General features: G+C 43.7%; 1 protein-coding gene across 2 annotated transcripts in view; it reads right to left on the bottom strand.

The window, feature by feature from the left end:
• NUFIP2 (NUFIP2, FMR1 interacting protein 2) overlaps window positions 1-11,418 on the bottom strand; it is a 28,417-nt gene extending 16,999 nt beyond the window's left edge. The window contains exons 1-4 of one of the 2 annotated variants that reach the window (XM_026055334.1): window positions 7,486-11,415; window positions 7,036-7,164; window positions 629-688; window positions 323-451 (exon numbers count right to left, since the gene is read on the bottom strand). In XM_026055334.1, the coding sequence (XP_025911119.1) occupies window positions 323-451; window positions 629-688; window positions 7,036-7,150 (304 nt within the window). In that variant the 5' untranslated portion in view covers window positions 7,151-7,164; window positions 7,486-11,415. Of the gene's footprint in view, window positions 1-322; window positions 452-628; window positions 689-7,035; window positions 7,165-7,485 lie in introns of both variants that reach the window. The other variant, XM_026055335.1, reaches the window with a different exon arrangement.
• Between the last annotated feature and the right edge of the window lie 12,044 nt (window positions 11,419-23,462).

Genomic DNA, 23,462 nt, shown 5'->3' with positions numbered 1-23,462 from the left:
CCCCGAGCCCGGCCGCCGGCTTTGCCCTCTCCTGCCACGGAGCAGCGTCTCCTAATCCCGGTGTGCGGCTCCGCGACCTTGCACCCTGGAAATGAATGTCGTGTGCTAATTCAGATTATGATTTCACGGGAGGAGGAGAAGGGGTGGGATGAAGCAAATCCTCCTTTTGCCGTAAACGAGCGGATCAACCAAGCGCCTGCAGTGGAGCGAGCCAGGCGGCCTGGGCGCCTCCAGCAGGCGCAAGTTTATTTGAACGGCGTTGAACAGGACCGCGCTGACGGAGACCCGGTGGGGAACACGAAACACCAGCAGTGTAAATCACCGTGTTTCCAGGAGCAGCTACTGAAAACTCGGGAGCAGCAGCAGCTCCTCCGCACAGGAGCCGAGTCCAGCCGCAGGAACGCGCCTGCGGGAGCTGGAGCGCCGTTTGCTCTAGGGCTCCCCCCGCAGCCTGCGGAGGGGAAGCGCCAGCCGCTCAGCGGAGCCCCGGGAGGAGCCGGCCCGAGGCGAAACCCCGCTCAGCCGCTGCCACCGTGGCAGCGAGCGGGGCACCGGCTCCCCGGCGCCGACCCCCGGGCCCAGGCGGCCGCGCGGCCCCAAGCCAAGGCAGCGCCCCGCGTGCTCTCACCGAGCTCCTTCCCGGCCCCGGAGGATCCGCGTCCCTCCTCCAACGCGTACAGTATAAAACCTGGTGGGGAAAAAAGTAGAAAATGGGTTCTGGCAAACGCACTTCTACCCGTTTCTGGGAGAAGTGCTGGAGATCTTGATTAATGCTTAACAAAAATAATCACAGCCAGTTCGTTGAAAAGCAAGGGAGCGGAGTGGGGAAACAACCTGAAATTTGTCAGAATTCCTCATGGATTTCACACCATTATAAACAGCTGATAATTCCCATTTGAACACCGTCAGTGGTGTTTGGCAGCTCCATGATTTGAACTCCTGCCTCTGCTCTGAGCATGCTCCAATGGCAGGAAGAAACAGCGAGCAAGATTTTCCCCTAAGACCGTCTTTCCTTCCCAGCCATTCCATCTTTAACACCACGGCAGGGTGCAAACAGATCCTCCCTTTTGCCTCCAAAATTCTTCCCAGGTACCAGGCAGCATGGAGACAAAGGGTCTGATCTGAATGCAGAGCAACGAGGAACAGAAACAGGAGTTAATCAGAAGGGTAGGAAAAGGATGGAGGGAGAGGGATGGGGAGACCTGAGACTGACAGGTATAGGCTGGAGTCAGAGGGAGAGTCCTGCTAAGACTTATTCACTACTCCAGTTTGATTAATTACCTCCAAATACTCACGCTGTGCACTGCCATGCTCAGGGAGGGAGAATGACAAAGGAAAATGTGATCATGTAATTAAAGACTGTCATAACTAGTATGAACAAAAGGAATAAATGGGCTACACAGACAATTTAAAAATAGTATTTCCTAGCTTCTCAGGGCTTGCGCTTGCAGCTTTAGTACCTTTTTTTTTTTAGTATTGTAATAAAGTAAAAAAAAAATTAAAAGCTTCAGTGTCCAGAAAGCCCTATCAGACTTTGGCTCAGACTGCTTTTGGGCATTGTATAAAGGACAGAGTCCCTGCCTGAAGATTTTACAGTGCCCAAGTTTTATTTCAACAGAACATAGCTGAAAGTTTATGCCTCAAGCACAGCTTCCCACCCCCAGTCCACCCTCTATTTTAATATGTAAGAGGTAACACTTTTCCTACCAGAAATCCAACTCCAACATTATTAGATTTGGGGTGCCTGAAATATCATGAGTTTCGTGCCAAACTGTCTGTACAGATCGTATTTCTTTCAACACAATGCAAAGAAATTTAAAACGTAGTGAAACGGTTTAAGCAAGCAACTGTGAACTTTAGGCTTTACCCACACTCTCAGGAATAACGGTCCTTTCAAACACTGACTCATAAAGTGACCTCACATTAGTTAGGAGACAAGTCTTAAAACGAGGAGTCAGACTTTAATCACAGTTGACATTTTATTGGTAGCTTGGAAGAATTTAGTTTTAATATTAAGAATTGGCTTGAAGAAATAAACTTCAAAAGACTTTGAAGAAAGAGGCCTTAATTATGATCATCTCTACACACAACTATATTAGAAATGTAAATACAGAGCAGTGGGTTTTCTTTACGTGAAAGACAAAGTAACTATTTTGTGGTGTCGGCATTACATTAGACATATGCAGAGCACAAAAACAGATTAAAAAACCCCAAGGTGATACTGAGGCTTGTGGTCCATCAACTGAAGCACAGGCACCCCAAACTAGTGAGGTGGCTAGCTGCACCCAGGTCTACAAGGTGGGCCAGCTGCGGAGATGCAGTCTAAGGACACTACAAGTTCCAGCATGCAGTGCTGCACCTTGGGTCCAGGTGTCTACGGACCCTGCTGGGATCTGTAGTCTTTCCAGGCTACACTTCCTATTAAGGGCAGTCGCAGTTTGTTCGTTGTTAGGCCATTTCATGCTCTCCTTTCAAGTTGTCCTTGTTTAGAGGCACATCAAGCCCTCTCCCATCATTAGTGCAAAGTTGCACCAAGCAGACAAGATACTAATATTCAGCATTTATTAGGGCTATGATCTCCACAGCTGTTGTAAAGGGAAACTGGGGACTTCAAGCCTCCTCATCTGCAGTGGTTTTCTTCCTTGCCGCTCTTTGAGTTTGGCAAGTCAGCAGTGCCTCATGCAAAGGAAAGAGGTTATTTTTCTTGGAATTCCAAATCCACTGCCAAGTATTCCCACATCCTGGCACAGAAGTTGGGCAGAGCCAGCATAATTTCTAGCTCAGTAACTCAGAATCTTGTAAGTCTTTGAAGTACATGACTTTTCAGAAAGCCTGCCATTAAAAACTGCAAAATGAAGGCAGTAAGGAATGAAGCAATTGCTACAGGAATGATGGGAAAGTTCTCTGGAGAGCCTGACCCTGACCTGAGATGGGTTTTGAATTCATGTTAAAATGCAGTTAAATTTGGAAGCCATTCCAGTGATTTTCTAAGAACAAATAATTTCCTTCCGAAGGCAATCCTCTTTCAAATCCTAAATTTAGTTTCCAATAAATGTTTTGGGTTAAGTTAAAACTTTGAAACTTATAAAATTAATCTATCTGTAAAATGAAAAATGCTGGCTTTGTAAGATTTCTTGTGTCCGTCTCCTGCTTAAGACTCAAAATTTGGAAATATCACAGTTACCATAATTCTAGATATTGGGAAGAGCTCTTATATAAGGTATGTGTGGCATTGATTTTCATTTTTTTGCCCAAATGTTTCCATTTATGACAAGTATTCAGACTTGCAAAATGCTCTGCATTCCAGAAAGCCCAACATAGCAAAGCACTCAATCGGATGCTTAATTTCAGGCATATTCACAACCATACTAATCAAAATCTTGCAGCATTTGGCCCCTGAAGTCCAATACATTTCAGTACAATGAAGCCAGAATTTACCAATCTACTTGATATTAAAATGTTGGAAATGTGGAAGACTCGCATCTCAGAGGGAGAAACAGGTCAGTCAGGACAAATCACAGGGGTGACAGCACTCCTTGCAGTCTTCTGCTTGAACAGGAGTACAAATAACCTCACTGAGTTGAGTATACCGTCGTTTGGAATTAGGTTCAGGTAAGGTGGAGCCTCTCCTTGAACTCCATTTCTGTACTTTGCTATGTACATTATTTATAGCTACAGAGAGGGTCTCTTTAAAAAATTCTCTCTCTAGAGACAGTTTGGTAGTAGACTTTGGCTTAGAGCTCTTAAAAGAAGGCGAAAAAAAAAGAATTTAATTCCTAAATGAACTGTAGGAATAGATATTGTGGACATCTTTCCTATCACTAACAGCTTAAGCATTTCCACCTAATAGCACATGCCGAGTTAGGTTTTTCCCCCCCCCATAAACTTAATTTTCGAAAGCCATAAATACACTATGTTAATCCTTCATTCACTCCCCAGAAAAATAAGGCAGCCCAGCGCCAAAAATAACCATAGGGCATCGTTTTGTGAGACAGCAAAACTGACGTAACGGCTAGCTACTCCCAAAAGGGAAGGTCATCTCTCCATTCTGCCTGCTTGCCTCTGCCCTGCCCCTGCATCAGCATGGTTGCTTCTCTGACCCTGGGTGAGCCAGTTTGAGAAATCAAACTAAAAGACCATTCTTCAGATTTAGAGAGTGCACACTTTCCCCCTAGTTAAGCTGTTCTTTTTCTCCTCACCGGGGAAGCCAGATGAGTATTAATACCCTTAAGAATGGGCTGGAACTACAGCAACTCAGGAGTTGTGTTGTACAGCCAGCCATGCTGCAGGGATGAACCCCTTCTGGGAACTGGGCAGTGGTGACAGAGCTGAGGGCTGCAGCCACTTCGGCCAACTCATTTATTTTGCTCATATTTGTGAGTCAATCCCCTCGAGTGCCCGAAGAGGGATGGTGTGACCACCCTTCAAAGGGTTTTGAGCAAGCTATAACAGAATGGCTCTAACCAGTGGGATTTCCTTCTGATGGCTACATTCATTGTTTAATAGGACTAGATCTGAGGAATCTCTCCTGTTGTAAACACAGGCATGAGTAACATCTGCTGCCTAAATCAGCATGAAAAATTGTTTACTAGAGTGCAATYATGTAAACTAGAGGCAGCTTCTTGGACACATATAAGAAGCAGCACAGGAGGTAGGCTAGCAGGTCAGCCTCTGCCAAGTCTCACATCATTACTTGTCTGGGATTTCAAAGAATCCTGGCTCCGGGATTTCAGACAGTTCTGGATCCCCTCCTGCCTCCCTAGGATCACCACAGGGACTACAGAGACATCAGCACAAACACTTTCCAAGGTGCTCTTCCAAGAACTGCCCTTCTACCAGCTGGTTGCTCTGCTAGGACCCAAGTGCACACACAGTCTAGCCTGACTTACATGTGGTACTGTGACAGTCACTGCTTGCAGTGGACTTTGACCTCTGGAAGACAAACGAGAAAAAGGTCAATCCACAAATCCCAAGCACTTTTTATCGTGTTATACAACAGAATAGTTACAAGGTCACTAGTCACTTCCATTTCATTCTAATTGCATTTGGATACCAAGCACCTACTATTTTGAAACAGGGACTTTTTTAAAAATATGTATTGGGTATGTATGTATCTGGCACGTGGGGGCTTAAATACTTGTCTCCGGCCTCAAAGTCTCCAACCTAAAATGCCTAGTACTGGCAGAACACTGAATCTGTAAGGGTTATTTGAGTTAAGTTTTACCATTGCTATTTTATTATGTGATACAGGGCAATGATAGTTGAATAAAACATCAGGGACTGAGAAAAGCTCTTGTTTGAAGGGGAATTAAAAAGACTGGGACCATTCACCTCAGAGGGAACGAATCAAAAAGTGCACAGAGAAGGCATTACAAAATGTATGGCCTAGAGAGAGCAGTTTGAGGACTTTTGTTCACCTTATTTCAAAATATAGGAACACAGGAACATGAAGGCAAAAAGCAAACTGGCAAATTAAGAACAGCTAAGCAACCACCTTTTAATTCTTTCCATAAAGTACATATAGAATTCATTGACACACAACATTCTGAAGAGCAAGACATTATTAGTATTCCTAAAGGATGGGCATAATTCAGCTAAAAGTAAATATTAACATATAAAATAGAGGTTTTAGAAGGGTTATCTAGCACGAGTCAGCTTCTAACTCTTTGGATTTTGCAAGAGATTTCTGCTAGGTATCCAGCATCTGGAGAGCTCAAATAGAAGTGGGGGGACAGTGTATGCTCATAATAAAACAATCCACTCTGAAGAACTCATAAACTGCGTATAAATAAGACAACTGATGGATCTAGCTAGACAGGGAGGAAAACAGGAGGCAGCAGAGACCAGTACTGAATGGCAAGCCAAGCAATAGTCACTGTGCAGTAAATACCTGTAATATCTTCCACTGAGGGGTTCTTACACCCTCAACTTAATGGATCCATGCTCCAATTCATTTCTGAAATTCAGGTATTTTTGTATATATCAACTAAGTAACAACACTGTAGAAGGCACTGTTAAAGGCTGACTCTCACCACATCTTTTACACTACTTCCTTATCTTGGAATTGGGTCCACAGTGCCACACTTGCTCCCATGCAGTTTCCTTCATTTCACTCACCACTTATACTCATGAGGACAGGATCAGAGAACAAAGGTTATTGTATATAGCAAAGAATTTGTAGAATAGTTATTCCGGCACAGCTCCCCAGCTGGAGATCCAGATTAAATTGGCAAAGAACTTACTAAACCATCTCCCTAAAAGAGCAGTATACCAGCAGCATAAATCATCTCTACATCTTTACTTTTTAGTGTGCCATTATTGCTCCTGGGTTAAGGCTGGGATTTTTACATTTTAACCTGCGTAATGATGATGGCAAAACTAGTAGTTCCTTGACCAGAAAGACAAGATGCACCAGGAAAAAACAAAAAATGAATAGCTTATTTTGTTTTCTTAAGAAACTATTTCTTTCTTTAATGCATCCAAAGAGGAGAATGAATAAGCCATGAGTACTAGCTCTGTTAACAAAGCGAAGGGAGACTGTGTCCAGAAGTCACCTCTGGGGTGGAGAATAGCATCTGAATAGCAGTACACAGCAACCCTACAAAAGTTTACAACTTGCATGGAAGATGAATTTTATGTCCTAATGAAACTACAGCACAAGCGAAATTTAAAGACATAACATAAATTATACATCTGGAATTGAACCAGAATCCTAGGTGTAAGACCCTGTTCTACTGGAAAGTAGCCTAGGACTTCACAGGACAAGTCCAATTAATAATATTCATTCTTAATTATCATCTTTAGACTGCAGTAGACCTTATCTCTGGCCCAGGAAAGGATATGAGTCAATCCTTGACTAACTGGCTCTGATTCACTGAGGAACAAATATACATAAAATCAATCTTAAGATAAAAAACGCTAAGGTTTGCTTCACTGACAATTTATCTAATGGCTGCTAAGACTGGAGTAATAGGAGAGAGATGAGAGAGAACAGCACTACATTGCTATGGAAACTAGAATTTTCAAAATAAATACCTTTGCAGAACAGAGGTTGCAGATCTAAAATAATCCATACTGTTTTCGATGTTACCGCTTTTGCCACAAGATCCAGCCAGGCTGACCAGCCAGGCACGGGCAGAAAGCTTTGCATGCACAAACATCAGCCTGCAATGATACAAGATATTCCAAGGCTCATGGTCCTTATCCCAGAGTAGTTCCAGGCCCTGAGTAGAAACCTCAGCATTTGGTCTGTCACCTGTACAATTTTAGGGGCTCCTCCTTCCATGTAGCCAGCCTGACCAGGCCAATGCAAAACGAGTCCATAACCACTTGAGGGGGAGAGTGTTATCTTTATCCCACACTGATAATCCCAAATATTTGCAGAGTCCTTTTTTTAATGTTAAGTGCACTGAGATAACAGAATATATAAAGCAAACCTTCTTCGTCAAGTTCCGATTCCCTTACTCACACCAGGAAATTCCTTACCCCACAAATGACTCCACTGAAGTTACCATTCAGGGTATCCAGTCCTTCACCCTCTGCCAGACCCATTTTGGAAAGACAGTTGGTAAATCCCCACTTGTGTCCAAGCAAGAAGGTCGCTCATTTTAGTTGCACACATACCTCCACACCCCACCTCCCCAGCACCATCTCTCTGATTGCTGCTGTAAACAACTCTAGGCTCCAGAAATGCTGACTCACAGCGCTAGGACTAGGGAATACACTTAGACTTGCTAAAGAAGTGAAACCTGGCATGTTTCCTGCCCCTCCTTCTAATCTGTGAGCCCCTCRCCATGACAGGCTGTAACGGAGGACCCTGCTTCCTGAGAGGAGGAAAGGACTAATGTGCTCGTTTCCTAAAGATAGCCCAGATTCCTCTGAATTCCCATTTGCTAGCTAGTAATTGCATACAGGAGAAGAACCCCCCCAGTGCTTATGTATCATAGGGCTACAGATATTAAGAGATTAATAGCTCCTGGGTAGGCTCTCYGGCCTAATGCAGCATTGTTCCCTTTGGTGCATTTCCTGGGACACAGGCAAGTTTCTTTAAAACGCCTCTCTGTCCTGTGGGAGGCTACTCAGTACCTATATCCTTCACTGAACCGGGGAGTTAGCTCTGATTCCTGCCATCAGCATAGCTGAGTCAGTGCAGACAGGCAAAATCACTATTTGCTTTGGGAGGGTTTGCCAGCAATCAAAACACAGGCAAGCAGCACTGGGCGCAAATTATGGTTTACTGGGGGCATGCCTGCACAAGCAGGGAGACGGACCTGCGCTCCCGCTGAACCGCAGGGACAGCGGAGAGCAGCGCGGGGAGACCTGAGCTACCTAGATGGGAGCCAGTCTGGGTGCATTCTACCCACGTTAGCACACTGCTGCGCCCAAGCTAATCAGCCCTGGATTTTATCCAACTGGCAAGCTGAATGCCCACCATGTCAACAGCTTGTTTTCTCCACTGGGAAATGACCTTTTGTTTGCAYGAGGCAGAGCATTTAGGGAAATAGCAAAGTTTTATACCCACTCTTCATGTGGCAAAGGACTCCAGAAAGCCTAAGAAGCAAGGAACCTTTATGTCTTTATGGGATGGGCAGGGTGCTGAATTGCCTCCTCCTCCCATTACCTACACAGCTCATTTGCAAAGAAGCAGAGGCTGATGAGCTACATTTGCAAGCTGGGCAGAGCAGATCAGGGAGAAACACTCACTGAATGGAAGGAGCAGGCTGTGGTGAGAGCTGTATTGCAGTGCTCAGAGATTACTATGTTGAAGGTCTAGATAATGACGGAGGAAGACAAGGTACTTCAGCTCCCAAAACAGCCTGATAAGACAAATTTTCCCTTCACTGCTCTCTCCCAACTTCCTGGGTGGGTGAAAGTAAGTCTTTCCAGTGGACCCCAAAGCCAGCTCCTGAGAAGCTCTGTCTGGACAAGATAGCACGTTAGGATGGAGAGCTCTGGCTGCCTCCTCCTCAGAGCTTCCCCTTGGATACCTCTCAGTTCCTTTCTATCACCTAGAACATGATTTAGAGTACATTCCTTGGTCTGAGTTAGTGCCCTTAGATTATATGGAAAAAGGCAAAGTCCTTTTGGCATCTTGAGGGCACCTAGTGCTGGAATGGAAGAATTTAGACTGCAACACTTAGTGACTGTATAGAATTGGAAATGCGTCCTGATGAGCTCAGGTATAGGGTCAGTAAGACAAAAGCCAATACCTTTAAGTATCTGTTAGGCATGAAGCAAGAGATCACATGCTACACCAAGTGTCCATAACCTCGGTGCTAATTACCACTTCAAACTGGTTTTGATAGAAAATATCACATATCAAACTAATGTCCCCTAATGGGCTCTCCATACCAGACATTACTATACTCCTTACCTCAGCCTCACTACTGAAAGGAGAGATTCCAAGCTGGGTAGAGGCACTGAGCCCAGCTGTGTAACTTGGCCACTGTGTGCTTGGGAGTACGGCTCTCTTGTGCCTGTTTCCCCATCACAAAAGTATTTTGTGATATAGGATGAGCAAGAAGCACCAATAAAACAGGGACAGTTGAAATCAGAAGCAGCCCATTTGGCTTGCAAACCAGCTCCTATATGCATACAACTGTTAGGAGGTGAAGGCTGTGTAGAGACTTGGAAGGGAGTGGGAAGGTCTCCCCAGGACAGGTGAACTCAGAAGTTAAGGAACTATTAGGTCTTACCACACACAGAGCAAGTAGCATATTATCATGGAGAAGTAGTCTTGGCTTTTAAATTAATCGCTGACAAGACTCTGGCTTCTGTCTTGTGCTTCCCTTTTATTATGGTATTTTTGTTTTAAAAAAAGCTGTACTGGGAGCATAAGCCATGAAAGCTGATGCAGAGGTAGGAACACACTACAGAAAACTACAACCAAGCCACCATCCCTGCTGCAGATTCACAGGGCATAATTTGAGGCCACAGCCCAACACTGCACTGAAGGGGGGAAGAAAAAAAAAAAAGCCACCACAGCCTATCACTCCCTCTAAATGTATATGCTTTATCTGTATTTGGTATATTAGCCCCATCCCACAAGGCCTGGGAGAGGCCCATCAGAACTACAATGATTATGCAAAAATCAGGCTGCCAAGTGAAGCATTCACATATGTCAGAGAAGGCCATTTTACCCCCAGAGATATGGGGACTTCTTTAACGCCTAGAAGGGCAGTGAATGCAGGGTACAGTATGGTGTACTGCAAATCACAGTCAARGCCAGCAACTACGTAATGTGCTTTTCTGCTGTTTCTGGCTTGCTAGCAAATGAAATGGGCTCTGAAACTATCCTTCACCATGTCCACGCTACACACACTCTGCAGGCAAAACAGGCCTTCCTGGGCTATTGTAACACACTGATGAGAATATCTTGGGGGGGGGGGGTGTCTCTTCAGCTCACACTTTGGACAATGAGAACAAAGTGCACTGAGACCTCACATCCAGCTGTCATCAGTAGATGCAATGCTATTGTTGTAACTGGAGCTCATTCCACTGGGAAGGTAGAAACTGCAGGCAGCTTGGAGCTAATTCTCCAAATTCAAAAAAAGCTGCCAGCTGGACTGCTGGGGCTGCTGTGCTGAGCAGACACAGACAACCACTGCACCTCCAGTCTGGACAGGGCTCCAGAGCAGCCACACTGCACTGATAACGCAGGCATTCGGGTGGCTCCAGCATCTCCACAACAAATATCTGTTTTCAAAGACTGTTACACTACAGCATAAGAATACAGTCTAAGATAAAATATGAATTGCTGGCTCTAAGTTCACAGGATTGTGRGAAATTTTAACTAGTTTAAAGAGAAACCAATCTGAACTGATCAGATGGGCAGCAAGGAAATTCAGACTGCTTTCTCCAGGCCTTCTGCTCGATTTTAATTAACTGGTTAGCAGATCTGTTTGTATTCAGGAACTCAGTTACATTTGCGGAGGCTCTTGTACATCACTGTTGCCAAGGTAAACTGGCTGGACACAAGTCATTGGGAGTTGTACTGAGTTGATTTTGCCTGGAACCAATTCTAACTACATTCTGCGATAAACTTACCCTGTAGCTTGAAAATGGTCTGGAGACATACAACTAGGAATGCAAAACTTCCTTTCTGGTTGGCAGCTTACTTTCAGTTTGGTTTAGCTGTGCATCAAACCAAACCCTTAGCAAGCTGATGTTGCCTGGAACTCTCTCCACACTTCTCAGCCTGGAGATGCATTTGGCTGAAGGAAGTCTCCCTCTTTCAGGGCAACAGGAACTATTTTGCATAGGTCCAAACTGGAGATGGCCCTACAAGGTTCTTTCAGAGTAGTTTAAAGGAACAGTAACTGCAGTACTTTTGCCCTGTTTATAGTGCTTACTCAAAGCAAGCTTGAGGTCCTACTTGTCCTTCATCTCAGGTATCTGCACTGTTACCGTGAAGATGGTTCAGCATGAAGGCAAGATCAGATCATAAATGCAGAACAGCTGCTTAAGCAGAACCTGAGGAAAAGAAGCAATGATGCTGGACAAAGAAAAGCATCATAAGAGTTTACAGATAGCCTCCTTTCTCTGAGGCACGTGCTCATTGCTGTTATTCATTCCCTTTTCTCTCAAACTTCCTGGTAGCAACATCAGCAAGTACATTCTGTCACATCTGGCTGACTACAGGATGCTGTCCTAGTCGGGCAGTAATGACCTGGCCTCAATTTTTCACAATTTTGTCACCATAAAAATCACTAGGCATGAAACCTGCAGCATAAAAGAAATTCTAGCTAGCACAGACTGCTGCAGTACACTTTCCTCAGCAACACAGACGATTGCTGGCATTGTAAACCTCTCCTATAACCTACATTAGATTCCCATAACATTTCAGATCAGGCACTTAACTTCAAAACTTGGTTGAGACTTCTCTCCATGGCCAGACTTAGTATACACAACAGAGACTAAAGCTCTGAGGATCATGGTGAGCAGCTGTGCTCCTTTGATAAAATGGAATGCTTTGCAACAGACAGTTCATCCATGTAAAAACAGACTTTCTTTGGCCTGAGAACAAATAGTGAAATTCCCCTAGAATTAAGGACCACCCAAATTTCTCCATATGCAAGCTGCACTGTGAAAGATCAACTCTCTGGTTGAATGGCTACAACAAAACACACTTGACATTGCCACTGCCATAGCCTCTGCGCTGCCACYGGACAGAGGTGATGTTGTGGGCTGACGTGTTCACCCTCTGGAAGTGAGGAGCAAGAAATGCTCCCATTGGCCTGCCTGCCAGCCCAGTAACACATCCTGACACCAGCCACAATGAGACAGGAGAAGCAGGCAGACTACTGCCTCTTAAATATCACGGAAATTAAACCCTGGGTGAAAAAGTCTCTGTGCAAGCACACCATCTCGGTTAACATTAGAGGGTCTGCCCGGACCTTCRACTCTTTATCCTTCTCTCTTTTTGTACCTCCTTGGTCTGACTCCCCCACCRCTTAGCCCCTCTCCTCAATGCTGCTTAGCTAATTTAACTGCACATCTTCCCCCTTTGCTTACCCAGTTCTAGCTGCACTGAACAGCAGTAAGAGYGCTCTCCCACTGATGTCACCACTACCTTTAAGAAAGAAGCTGACCTGCAAGCTATTTTTAGCCATGTTGTAAAGTTGTGGAGCTATTTTGATCACATCTCTGTACTGTAAGCTGCAGGATGCTGACAGGCTTTATGTTTGCCTAGGGCAACAGGGGCTTTAACTGTGAAAAAGAATGGCTTATGACTTTGCACTAAGGCTTTTCTGCCCTTCCTATGGCATAAGACTCTTTACACCAAGATTTGATTTCTAATCATTTCAGAAATGAGCAACACATCTCCCTGAATACTGCGGTGATCTAACAAGCTCTGTAGGGCCTTTGCATTGTTGTCCTCTGGTCTGCATTGTTTTTAGGTCTGCAAAAGGTGCTATTTATACTGAGGGCTCCCTCACTCCCATTTGCCTCACTAACCAAGAGGTGACAGGTGCAATTATGTGTTCACAAAGGCACCGGGCAAGATTTCATCCACCTTCCTTTGCAGCATGCAAGTTTTTGCAAAAGATCAACAAACATTAGTCCTGTACCTGTCGAGAAGTTGGGTGCACGCAACTCCGTGGAGATAAAAGGGGAGAGCAGAGAGGAATCGTTCACATAGCAACATGTTCTGAATACAGATTAATGCCTGGGAGCTCTGGGATACCAGTGCAYCAGGCAGAAGGTGGCTGGTCTAGACAGTTGTTTTCTCTGGAGTGCCAAGAGTTGGTTGCCAAGTTTGCTGGGGCTATGTGCAGCAGGTGCAAAGCATGGGCAGAGTAGAAGCCAAAGCAACTTGGTTTAACAGAATTAAAACCATAGATACAAAAGAAACCTTGAAGGACAGGAAGTGTGAGGTAAATGAAAGGAGAGGAAAGAAAATACTGGAACTGCTGTGTATAAGACAGAAGGATGGATGAGTCAGATGCATAAAGGAGGAACAAGACAGTAACTGTATACACTGGGTTTTAAACAGCTGTCAGCCATCCCCCCCACCCCAGAAAACTCCTCTTGGGACTACTGTTGACTCCAACCATAGTACATATTTCCCGAGACACTTCAGATAGGTGCATGACTCCTAATACTAYTATCCTGTTTGGGGCAAGTCCTTCATGCAATATGGGGAAGTAGTATTTCATCAACTTAGACTTCCAAATCCATCTCAATTTTTTCCCCCCAGCTTCCTTCTAGAGGTTCTTTAAGAGTTCCCACACTAAAACCTACATCCTACTTTTAAGGTGAGCCACTCACTCTCTAACTGATGCAACAACCACCTGCTTTCATGARTCAGCACAACTCACATATCTTCTTCCTAGGAGGATCACCATCTGTYAACAAGATGGATTGTCCCAAGCAAACACCAGCAACCTGTTGCAAATTAAGATTTGATTTACAGAGCACCACTCTGCTTTGCTGGGTATTTTGTCTTGTTGAAGGAGCTGCTTTAACTCATTTGGTTTCAGACAAGCATTACTCTGTCAGTGTTCTATGCTACACRTTGCAGTCTTCATGTCAGTGAAATCAGTTGACCATTAACAAATATTTTATCACATGTAAATTAAAACTAGTTTAGTAAGAATTTGGCTCTTTGGTCAATAGGTGGAAGTGGAATGGACAGAATGGTACTGTTTAATATGTTATTTTAACAGGACAGAACAGAACTGCTGCAGTTCAGTTCAGACACGGACACATGTCCAGTAGCAATGCATCAAGGCCTGTTGGATCAAAAAGTTCAATGAAGTGTTTTGTGTTTCAGCTTCCCCTGCAGCTACGCACAAGAGTAGCAGTAACCATTACATACTGAAAATACTTTCATAAGACGAAATAACATAGCAACATGTTGCATTCTTTCCCTGCTGAGCTTCAGCAGCCTTGCTTTGGGACAGTGCATATGCAGGATAACAAACACAGCATGACAAGAATCTCTAACAGACAGAATGGATAACCTGTCAGCTGCTGCACCGTGTACCCCTGTTCTGCTAACAGAGCTTTGCCAGTGTAGTTACTAGTTTATCTTTCATTACCCATCTAGATCCTTATATTTCACCCATTTTCCACACAGTTTATATTACTATTAGAGCACTWCTGAAATCATCACTTGCTTCCAACAATTATCTGATGAAGACATCCTATTACCATCTCCACAATGCAGATGTTTTACTAGTAAATACAATAAAAATGCATTTTAAAATATTCCTGCACCTGTCTATTTTCTGGCATGGAAACACCAGACATACAGTAACAAATCACAGGCAGCTCACCCCACAGACGTAGTCAGAGGTCATCCACCAATTGTGCAGATTCAGACAACTGCACGTAATATGCTTCAGCTGACAACTGCAATTGTTCCAAGTCTCCTCTAGGGAGTGCAGTCGTAAAGGAAGAAATAAAATCTGCAGCACAAATGCCAGCTGGTAATCTGTGACTCAGGATATTCAGGCAGTCTGCCTATTTCCAACTGAACACAGAAAGCAGCAATAAGATCTGAGCTTGGTGTAAGAGCAGGATGCTACTAGAACACTAGTTACATTTTAATATGTGAAAGAAAAGTCCTCTAACATACTAAAATCCAGATATAAATCTAGTGCTAAAACTTCTAACACTGAAGCAGTCAGTTAAACCAACACACCCATGGGTGGATGCAGTATGGACAGCATCACTATGGGCCTTCTGTCTCTTCTCTGCTAGTATATCATGCTGCATGCCCATCAGATCATCCAGGGAAGGTTCCCTTATACACAGCAAGGCATGCTCAGTCTCAAAATATCATTTAGACCTTGACCTCTGTGCAAAGAACAGTAAAGAGGCATTCATTTCTAGAACCAGAGGTATTTTGTATGCACATCTCTGTAYTAGAAACTAGGCAGAGCCATCAACTTATTTCACCATGGGATCATGAAACAACTAACAGATAGTTGCAGCATTTGGCTCATCCTAGTGGTAAGGAATCATGGATGAATAGGCATACGGTTGCATCTTTCCCTCTTACAAATCCCATGTGTGCCTCGACTCTTTAAATTCACTAAGTCTTCCCGAAAGAAGCACCAGAACATGAAACRAAACCTTTTAGAACAGGATCTTTGCTGAGAAAGCCCATGAGTCCTGTCTTAAGAAAAAAGTAATAGATGCAGAAATAATACTATCTATCACCCACTTCAAGTGAAGGGTAAGGGAACAGTCTTGCCAGATAACAGTCTGAATAGGAAGAACAGGTTTGCAGCAGGGCCGTACTATGTTCAGGCRAGCACCAGGGCTTATCCCACAGCATAGCAGCGGACACAGCCATTTCTGCAAAGTTCTTTGCTACTTTGTGACAAAGCAGCGACACTGCGGTTCCTAAGTGGGTGACCCCTTAGTGCTGCCAGAACAGCACTAGAAGTGCGGTGTCTTTCTGTCCTACCATACCATGGACACACTATCGTTCCAAGCAAATACTACATAAGAGGCTGCTGTCATGTTAATTCAGGGGGTGCAAGGCGATCTATTGAAGCAGAGATTTTTAGGAAGCTTCCTACTCTCTCACAGGGYGCCAGCCTGTGGGATCCTCACTGGAATCAGTGGGGAGCGAGAGCTTTGAGGACAGTGGCATTGGGAAGCCAGGAGGCAATGACTATTGCTGCTTACTGATGAAGCTGCCAGGCTGGCACAGAGGCTTTGCCACATAYAGAAATCATCTATAGCAAAACTGGAGCAGACACTCACACATCCTAAGTACAAAAATGGGACTAACAGCCAGGGATTTTCATTTCCAGCCTGGTATTCATTTCTCTTCAAGTGGCAGCGGCTACCTGCAGGAAAACACCAGCCTTGTGCTTTTAGAGACTGAAAGTTCCTTCTGTAACAGGCAAGAGGATGATTGCTTCTGCTGTATCTCATGGATGTTACTAGAAGTGGACTTTGTAACCAAAACACCAGTAACTGGCTCTGTTTAGACTGAAAAGCTTTGCTAGTATCTGTTGGGCATAACAGCCCATGGGAAGGTGGCAGAGACACTGAGCACATGCTGCATGTTTGCTCAGAAAGCAACAGCTGAAAAGAGAACCATCTGATTTCTAACTCCTGTTACCTCTCACTTTTTGTCTCATCACCACACCGCATATGTAAGCTACACATGTAAGGTACCGCAAGCTAATTCACTCACCCTCTCTCTTTATTACAGTCCCTCCTTCCTTTTTCTCACCTGTTTCCCTCAACCAGCATGCCAGAAACCCTATCTACAGGCACTGGAAAAAGAAAAAAAGAAAAAACAAAACAAAACACACACACAGAGTATCTTCTTCCAAGCCTTAAAAGCTGTGCTAAATAAAAAGGAACCATCAGCTGTTTCTTGCCCTTGCAAATAAAGGAGTATCTCCTCCCTAACCTGTTCCACCTACTCAGTTTTCCCATCAGCAYTGATTTCTACTGCTGTCTTGAATAGTTACAGGTGCTTTTGAATAGAGGCATGGGGAAGGCAGACTTAGCATTAAGAGATCCTCATGAATCTATGAGAATTTTTATGGTAATCTCTGGTGCGGGCACATCCAGTTTCTAGGGGRAAACGTTTATGATGTATGCATTATCACAGTCTCAGAACTTCCCTTTCCATCTCCTTAGGATTCCCACACTGGATTACAACCTACCTACCTTCACATAAGAGATGCTGAAGCTTTCAATGAGGTCACACCAGACACTGACAAGCACTGATGGGTGAGTCATGCTGCAGTAGCCAGAGATACTAGCAACAGATTTGTTAATCTCCATGCAGTCTAACTCTTTTACAGGCCTAGAATCTTATTTCAGCACAGAATACAACATCTCAGAGACTGGCGACTGCAGAATTGTTGAGGAGCAAGCCCATATTTTCAGAACTCTTTTACGGACTATAGTGAGATTCAGTTCCTGAGAATATGTTTACAACAACATAAAATTTGTTGTTTTCTTGTAAAATGGAAGATCAAAATCCAGCCTGGGTCAGTGGGTGGAGCTATTCATTGCAGTTCACTGGAAAATCCAGCCACGCTAATCAGGAATCTGAGGGGTTTCATTGAAAAACTCCATCAAGTCTTGCTCCAGCAGTTTAAACCACCATCTCCAGCAAGCTGCTGTTCCAGAGGCTACCGCCCTGTAGCAGAGTCAGCAGGAGTACTGTACATCAGCCTGCACATCAGCCACTCCAGCACAAAGCCCAATAACATAACTGGACTGTTAGGCTTAGGTTTGAGCTAAGACATCTAATTATAACCTGGTGCAATCGTRTGCAGGAACAAACTCCTATCTGCTGGCTCTGCTACAATGGTGGCAACCTGTGGCAAAGGACTAGCTGAGACAGGAGCAACATCCTAAACTGCCACAGCAAAATTCAGAGGAGCTTGTCCATGACAACTTTGGAAGTATGGCAGGAGGGACACAGAAAACTATGGAACAAAGGAGATATGGGGACTAACAAGCGCATGACAATGAAAAAAAATTCTTTATGTTGGCTAAACTACCAGACAAGACAGAAAAAGAACCAACAAGAAAGGGTAAAGACAAAGTAAATTTAAAACAAATTCTGTAGAGAGAGGAGAAAGAAATGAAGTGCTGTTGCAGTCTCATTGCTACAATGTTAAATTAAGCTTTAAGTCAAGCAGAGAAATGATTTTTAACGCTTCTATTCAGAAGACAGCACAAGCAGCAACTGTCAGTGGGACAACTAATGCAAGGTGTCCTCTTACAGATGAAGAAAACCACCTGGAGATTGCATAGCTATAGAAGGTTTCCTCCCAGTTTCATGTTATTAGTCACCTTTCACCATTCTCTGCCAAAGGCTTCTTCTTATCCTTCCATCCCTCCATCCATGCAAGGCCTGGAAACAAGACAAAGGCCCTTCCTGTGCTGCTTCCACCCTTCAGTGATTCTTCAAGGTCAAGGCCTCCACAGTAATGACCCTTGCTGTCCATCCCAGCTATTCTGCAACAACTGTAGAGTAAAACCCTCTTCAGCCCTGCTGTTTGGAAGAAGATCTTAGATATCTGAACAGATCCTCCTTACACTCAGCTGTCATGGCCTGGAACAACAGTAAATTTTTTTGCCCAAAACATGTTGGTTGCACTGCTAAAAGGGAGTTGAGAATACTGTTAACTATGACTTTAAGAGACACTCCAAAACCCCACTTAACTCTAAGCATCTGGGCTGATTTATCCAAGTGTAATGCAACTCAAGGCAATTCTCACTTCTCACTGTGGGGCACTGAACAGAACAGGCCACAGTTCCAAACTCATTGCTATTTGGGCAAATCCTCCTGTTTTGCAATTAACTTCCAGAAGAACTGTCACCCAACTCTTGCTTTACGCCAGAGGAAAGGCTTGATCATACATTCTGATTCGCATGGCAAATCTGTGCAGGGCTGTTCAGGTCAGCAGAGTTCCCCTTGGGGAGCAGCTTGCAGGATCAACCTGCAAAGAATCATCTCAGGGACAGGTTCAGTTGGCACGTATGTCGTAAGTACACAAAAAAGCACCTGAGAAACAACAGCTTGATCAGCTTATTGTTATTCCCTTATGGAGAAAGGTACAGAGAATGCCYGGGGTATCCCTGAGAGACGCAATTTAGAGAGACCCTGAAAGTAATCAGAGGAAGGATACATCTGGCAAAAAAATAGTTTTTTTTCCAAGTCTTGAAAATATTGGCCTCTCCAGCAAAAGACATGCCTACCCAGAGTCCCTTGGTAACCTGTTTGACACAGGTGCTAATGACCTACTGGCATTTATTTGTAATTGCACAGAATGGCAGTTGCTGAGGAAGGAAAAGCTGTTGAGTCACACCACAAGCCACTTTTCCACTTTTGTCTGTCTGCCTAGAGGGTAGAGTGGGACAGTTAGTCAGAAAGCTGAGATTTGGTTCACGCCTCTGACACCAATTTCCCACATGACCCTTGGTAAGTACTTCCTTTTCTTGTGCCTCTGTTTCCCCATTTCTTAATGCATAACACCACTCCTTTGACTCATGGAACATTCATAAGTGTACAGCAAAGAACAATTTGCTTATCTAATAAAAGCTAACAAAGATCGAAGTATTATTATTGTCATATAATACAGGAGTGGTTACATAACAAGGTCAGTATTGCTTCATTTTTGTCATTACCACGTAACATATCGTCAAAGGGATACTGTCCGACACGGTATCTTCATCCCAGTGGATGTACTAAACTGTTTACCTTGTTGATACCAAACAGATTACAACAATCCAGGAGACTCTACCTCATTCATTTTGACCAACCTTTCTCTTGAACACGTTTTTCCTGTATAACCCTGTAACCCATAATAATGGCCTAAACTATGTTAAAGGAATGATAGCAGGTTTCATGGGATAGTAAAAGCAAAACAATTCCTGACTTGCGCATTTCACAACTAGTCACACACTAAAATGCACATGTGCTTATCTTCTTTGCTAACAGAGATCAAGGTGAAAGTTAGTTTCTAAATCGGTACACGATATATACAAAAACATATTCTAAAAATCTCAAAGCCATCCAAGAATTTAAAAAAGAATTTCTGTCTAATCGTACATTCTGCTTGTACGACGATGAACTTAAAACAAAAGCAGAAACAACTGCAGTTCATAACTGCTACTATAATAACCAAGATTCACAGGTTCAAGTTCTAGGATTTTTTTCTAGAATTTACATTTCATTTGCTTAAAAGAGGTCAGACTAAAGCAACATGTGGACTGAAGGCTAAGGAAGGTACATATGTGACTACAGTAGCTAAAATTCTGCCATAACCACAATCTTATCTTTCTTATCTACTGAAAGTATTTATATAGCAATGATTACTGCACTAGGCCCCATTGCTCCTCTGAGTTAGTTTTGAACCAGCACCTTAGTGTTGTTGTAAGAAGTTTATACTTCTAGAGGTGTTGTCATTCTGCTGAGAGAGAAAGCCAAGCTCCTCATCACTTAAAGTCATTAAAAAAAATAAACTATGACACTTCTAAAGAAGTAGGGGTGTTAACCCCAATGTTCTGGCCAAATTCCCAGCTTGAGTAATTACAATGTGCTTTGAATAAATTCTTGCCACAGTTTCCGTTGGACATAGTATTGTTCTCTACTTCCTCTCCTACAATATTATGTAGTGCTGATGCACACTCTTAAAGGTCCTGTCTACACTGGACTGTCGTATGGGTCTACCCCAGGACCAGCTCTACGACAGAACRGTGGGAACAACGCATTGAAATCTGTTCTGCCTGTCAGCTGAACCGCTAGGCACTTTGTAATTTTGATTTACTGATGTTCTGGCACCTCCTTCCGATGGAATTAACCTTGGGTATAGCTATCTGTTGGAAAAACTGGTGCAAATCCCAGCTGCAGATATACATGAACTTGTTTAGTTCTTCTTTAAGCGAGTTAAATTTGCATCAGTAAATTAGCAAACTAAACCAATTTAACTTTCTAGATGCCTAGAAAGAAGCAAAGAGCATGCCTAATAGCAAAGGGCTAGAAAAAAAGCATGCTAAATGTCTCTTTTAGTTTAGCTGGTGACAATAAACTTGTTTTTTCTTTTAAATAATGCTTGTTCCACAAGAATCTCAGTAGACTTTTTTCTAAACTCATGGTCCACAGATGATACTGTGCATTTTTGAAGCAGCCACTGGCAACTCTTACCAAATGTAGATCTAGTATTTTAAATAAACCACTTGATGGTTAATGGTGAAGCATTATTCAAGTTTTTCCATCAGCCTCCTTTAGAGGCTCTATGGATTTCTACCTAGGGCCACCACTGCATTACACAGACAAAAAGATAAAGGACAGAGGCCCAGACACTCTGCTGGTGTTTGCTGGGTTATCTCCATGGACCTCACTAATTGAATCTTTTAGCCTCATCTTCTATGAACTTTAAAGGCAAYGTGTCCAGAGAAGGAAGTACAAGACCGAGATTTGTAAGAACCCGATTCTGAATCCTACATTATATGCAGCCATGGGCAGATCACTCCCTCTTACTGCTTTGTTTAGTTTCCTCATCTGTAAAGGCAAATGATACCCACTAATTTGACAAAACTGGTAAAAGAACAAATTTATATTTATAGACCATTCTGAACAGATATAATTCTACACTCATGTTAAATACCACTGTTTTAACATTTGCAAATACAAATATTTACCTTTTCTAGTATGTTCTTAATTTCCCCAAGTATGCCTCCAAACCCATATTATTTTACAAGACAGAAACTGTAGTTTGAGAAAGTGGATGGTTTTATTTTTGTGCCATTACAGAAATGCCTTTTAACTTGTCAAGTGATATGCTACAAATATCTTTGGCAGATGAATGAAACCAAGTTTCCTGTCATAGCTGCCAACTTCAAGGTTGAGATAATCAGATAAACCTTTAGTTTGCCTCTCCCAATACTTACAACAGCATATGCTTGAAGTGATCCACATTTGTCTTACTTTTTCTATTGGGATTTCAAAAGGCTAAGTATCAGACCATCATGTGACAAGTTTACAAAACACTAGATGTGGTCCACAACTACTTACAGTCAACCTCTGTTCTCAGCTTTCTGCAGTTTTCCCTCATCCCATATTAAATAATTCCCATAGTTCTACTTGTCTAAAAGTAAATATGAAGTTTTCATAGATAGCCTGCAGCATCATCCTCAATGGCTGCCAGATACAAAGCTTTCTTATGGTACAAAATACCTATTAGTTTATAGGAAAACAGGAAGGAAGTTTTGTTTGCTTGTTTTATTTTAGCAGTTTCAGTAATGTTGGGTTTACAGAGTTGTAGTATGTCATATTGAGGGCAACTTGAAACTCTTAATATTTGCAGGACATTTTATAAACTGAGAATACTGTCATTCCATACATAATCCAGAATTTAAAAGTGGAAACAACCCCTACGAACACACCTTTAAAAACTCAATATCTTATGTAATTATTTTTATTAATTTATTATCAGGATGTCAGTATAAATTGTTATTTTGATGATTCTTTGCCCCCATACTTCTGAGAGGGAAAACAACTATAAACACAAGGGAGACTGACCTCAGTGATTTCCTCTGTTCAGAGAGCACAGTGCAGTTAGTCACCATTACAAGGAGACCTGGATTCTTTAGAATTCCTCCAGTTGTAATCTATTGTAAAAACAAACAAATAAATATGTGACTATAAAACATGATAATTAATCCCCACATGGGGCCAACTATTATCTCTAGCTCATAGATGGAGATACCAAAGCACACAGAAGTTCAACAACCTACCAAGTTCAAAGCCCATCACTGCGAGCCGAGACTAGAGCTCAGGAGGCCATGTGCTCAGTCCGCAGATTTTTCCTCTTCTGCCCATAGACCGGATACAGTTAGGCCAGGGCAGATGCTCTGAAACACACTGATTAAGTCAGGCCAGTAGCACAACAGAGTTAGCACAAGTAAACACCTACCACCTCCTGGGATCATCACTTGTAGCTGAGCTGCTCCCAGCGAGTAAAGCAGCCTCCCATTCAGCTGCATATCCTCGCCCCCTTGGAGCCCTGCCCCATAACCACTCTCCTCTGGCACACCTGCCCCCCGGCTCCCACCCGCTCCTCCCCTGCCCTCATTCTTCATCTCCTCACACGTGCCCAGGCTCCATCTTTCCCACTCCCAGGTCCTCCCCTCTCTCCAGAGCCCCCCCAGCAAAGCCTCCTGAGACCCTCCTCGAGCTCTCCGTTCCCCTTCAAGCGTCCCCTCCTCCTCCTCCTGCCCCCCAGCAGCCCCATTAAGCTATTAGGGCCTCGRCCCCCTAAAGCAGCGCCCCACCACTGGTCTCCCCTCATGGTCTCCCTCAGGSCCCTCTCTCGCTGCCCAGCCGCCTCACAGCCCTCTGCTCCACCATGGGGCTCTCGCGACTCCTGCCCCCACCGCTCCCCTCAGCCCTCCCAGTCCCTCCAGAGCCTCCCATCGCCCCCTCACCGCCCTCTCCTCTCGCTCTCCCCCCATCTGCCCCTCAT

The sequence above is a fragment of the Apteryx rowi genome, unplaced genomic scaffold (genome assembly GCF_003343035.1).
Source record: "Apteryx rowi isolate R43461 unplaced genomic scaffold, aptRow1 scaffold_99, whole genome shotgun sequence".
Taxonomy (NCBI): Eukaryota; Metazoa; Chordata; class Aves; order Apterygiformes; family Apterygidae; genus Apteryx; species Apteryx rowi.
The sequence above is the reverse complement of the archived record's forward strand: the minus strand, read 5'-3'. Positions and strand labels throughout refer to the sequence as shown.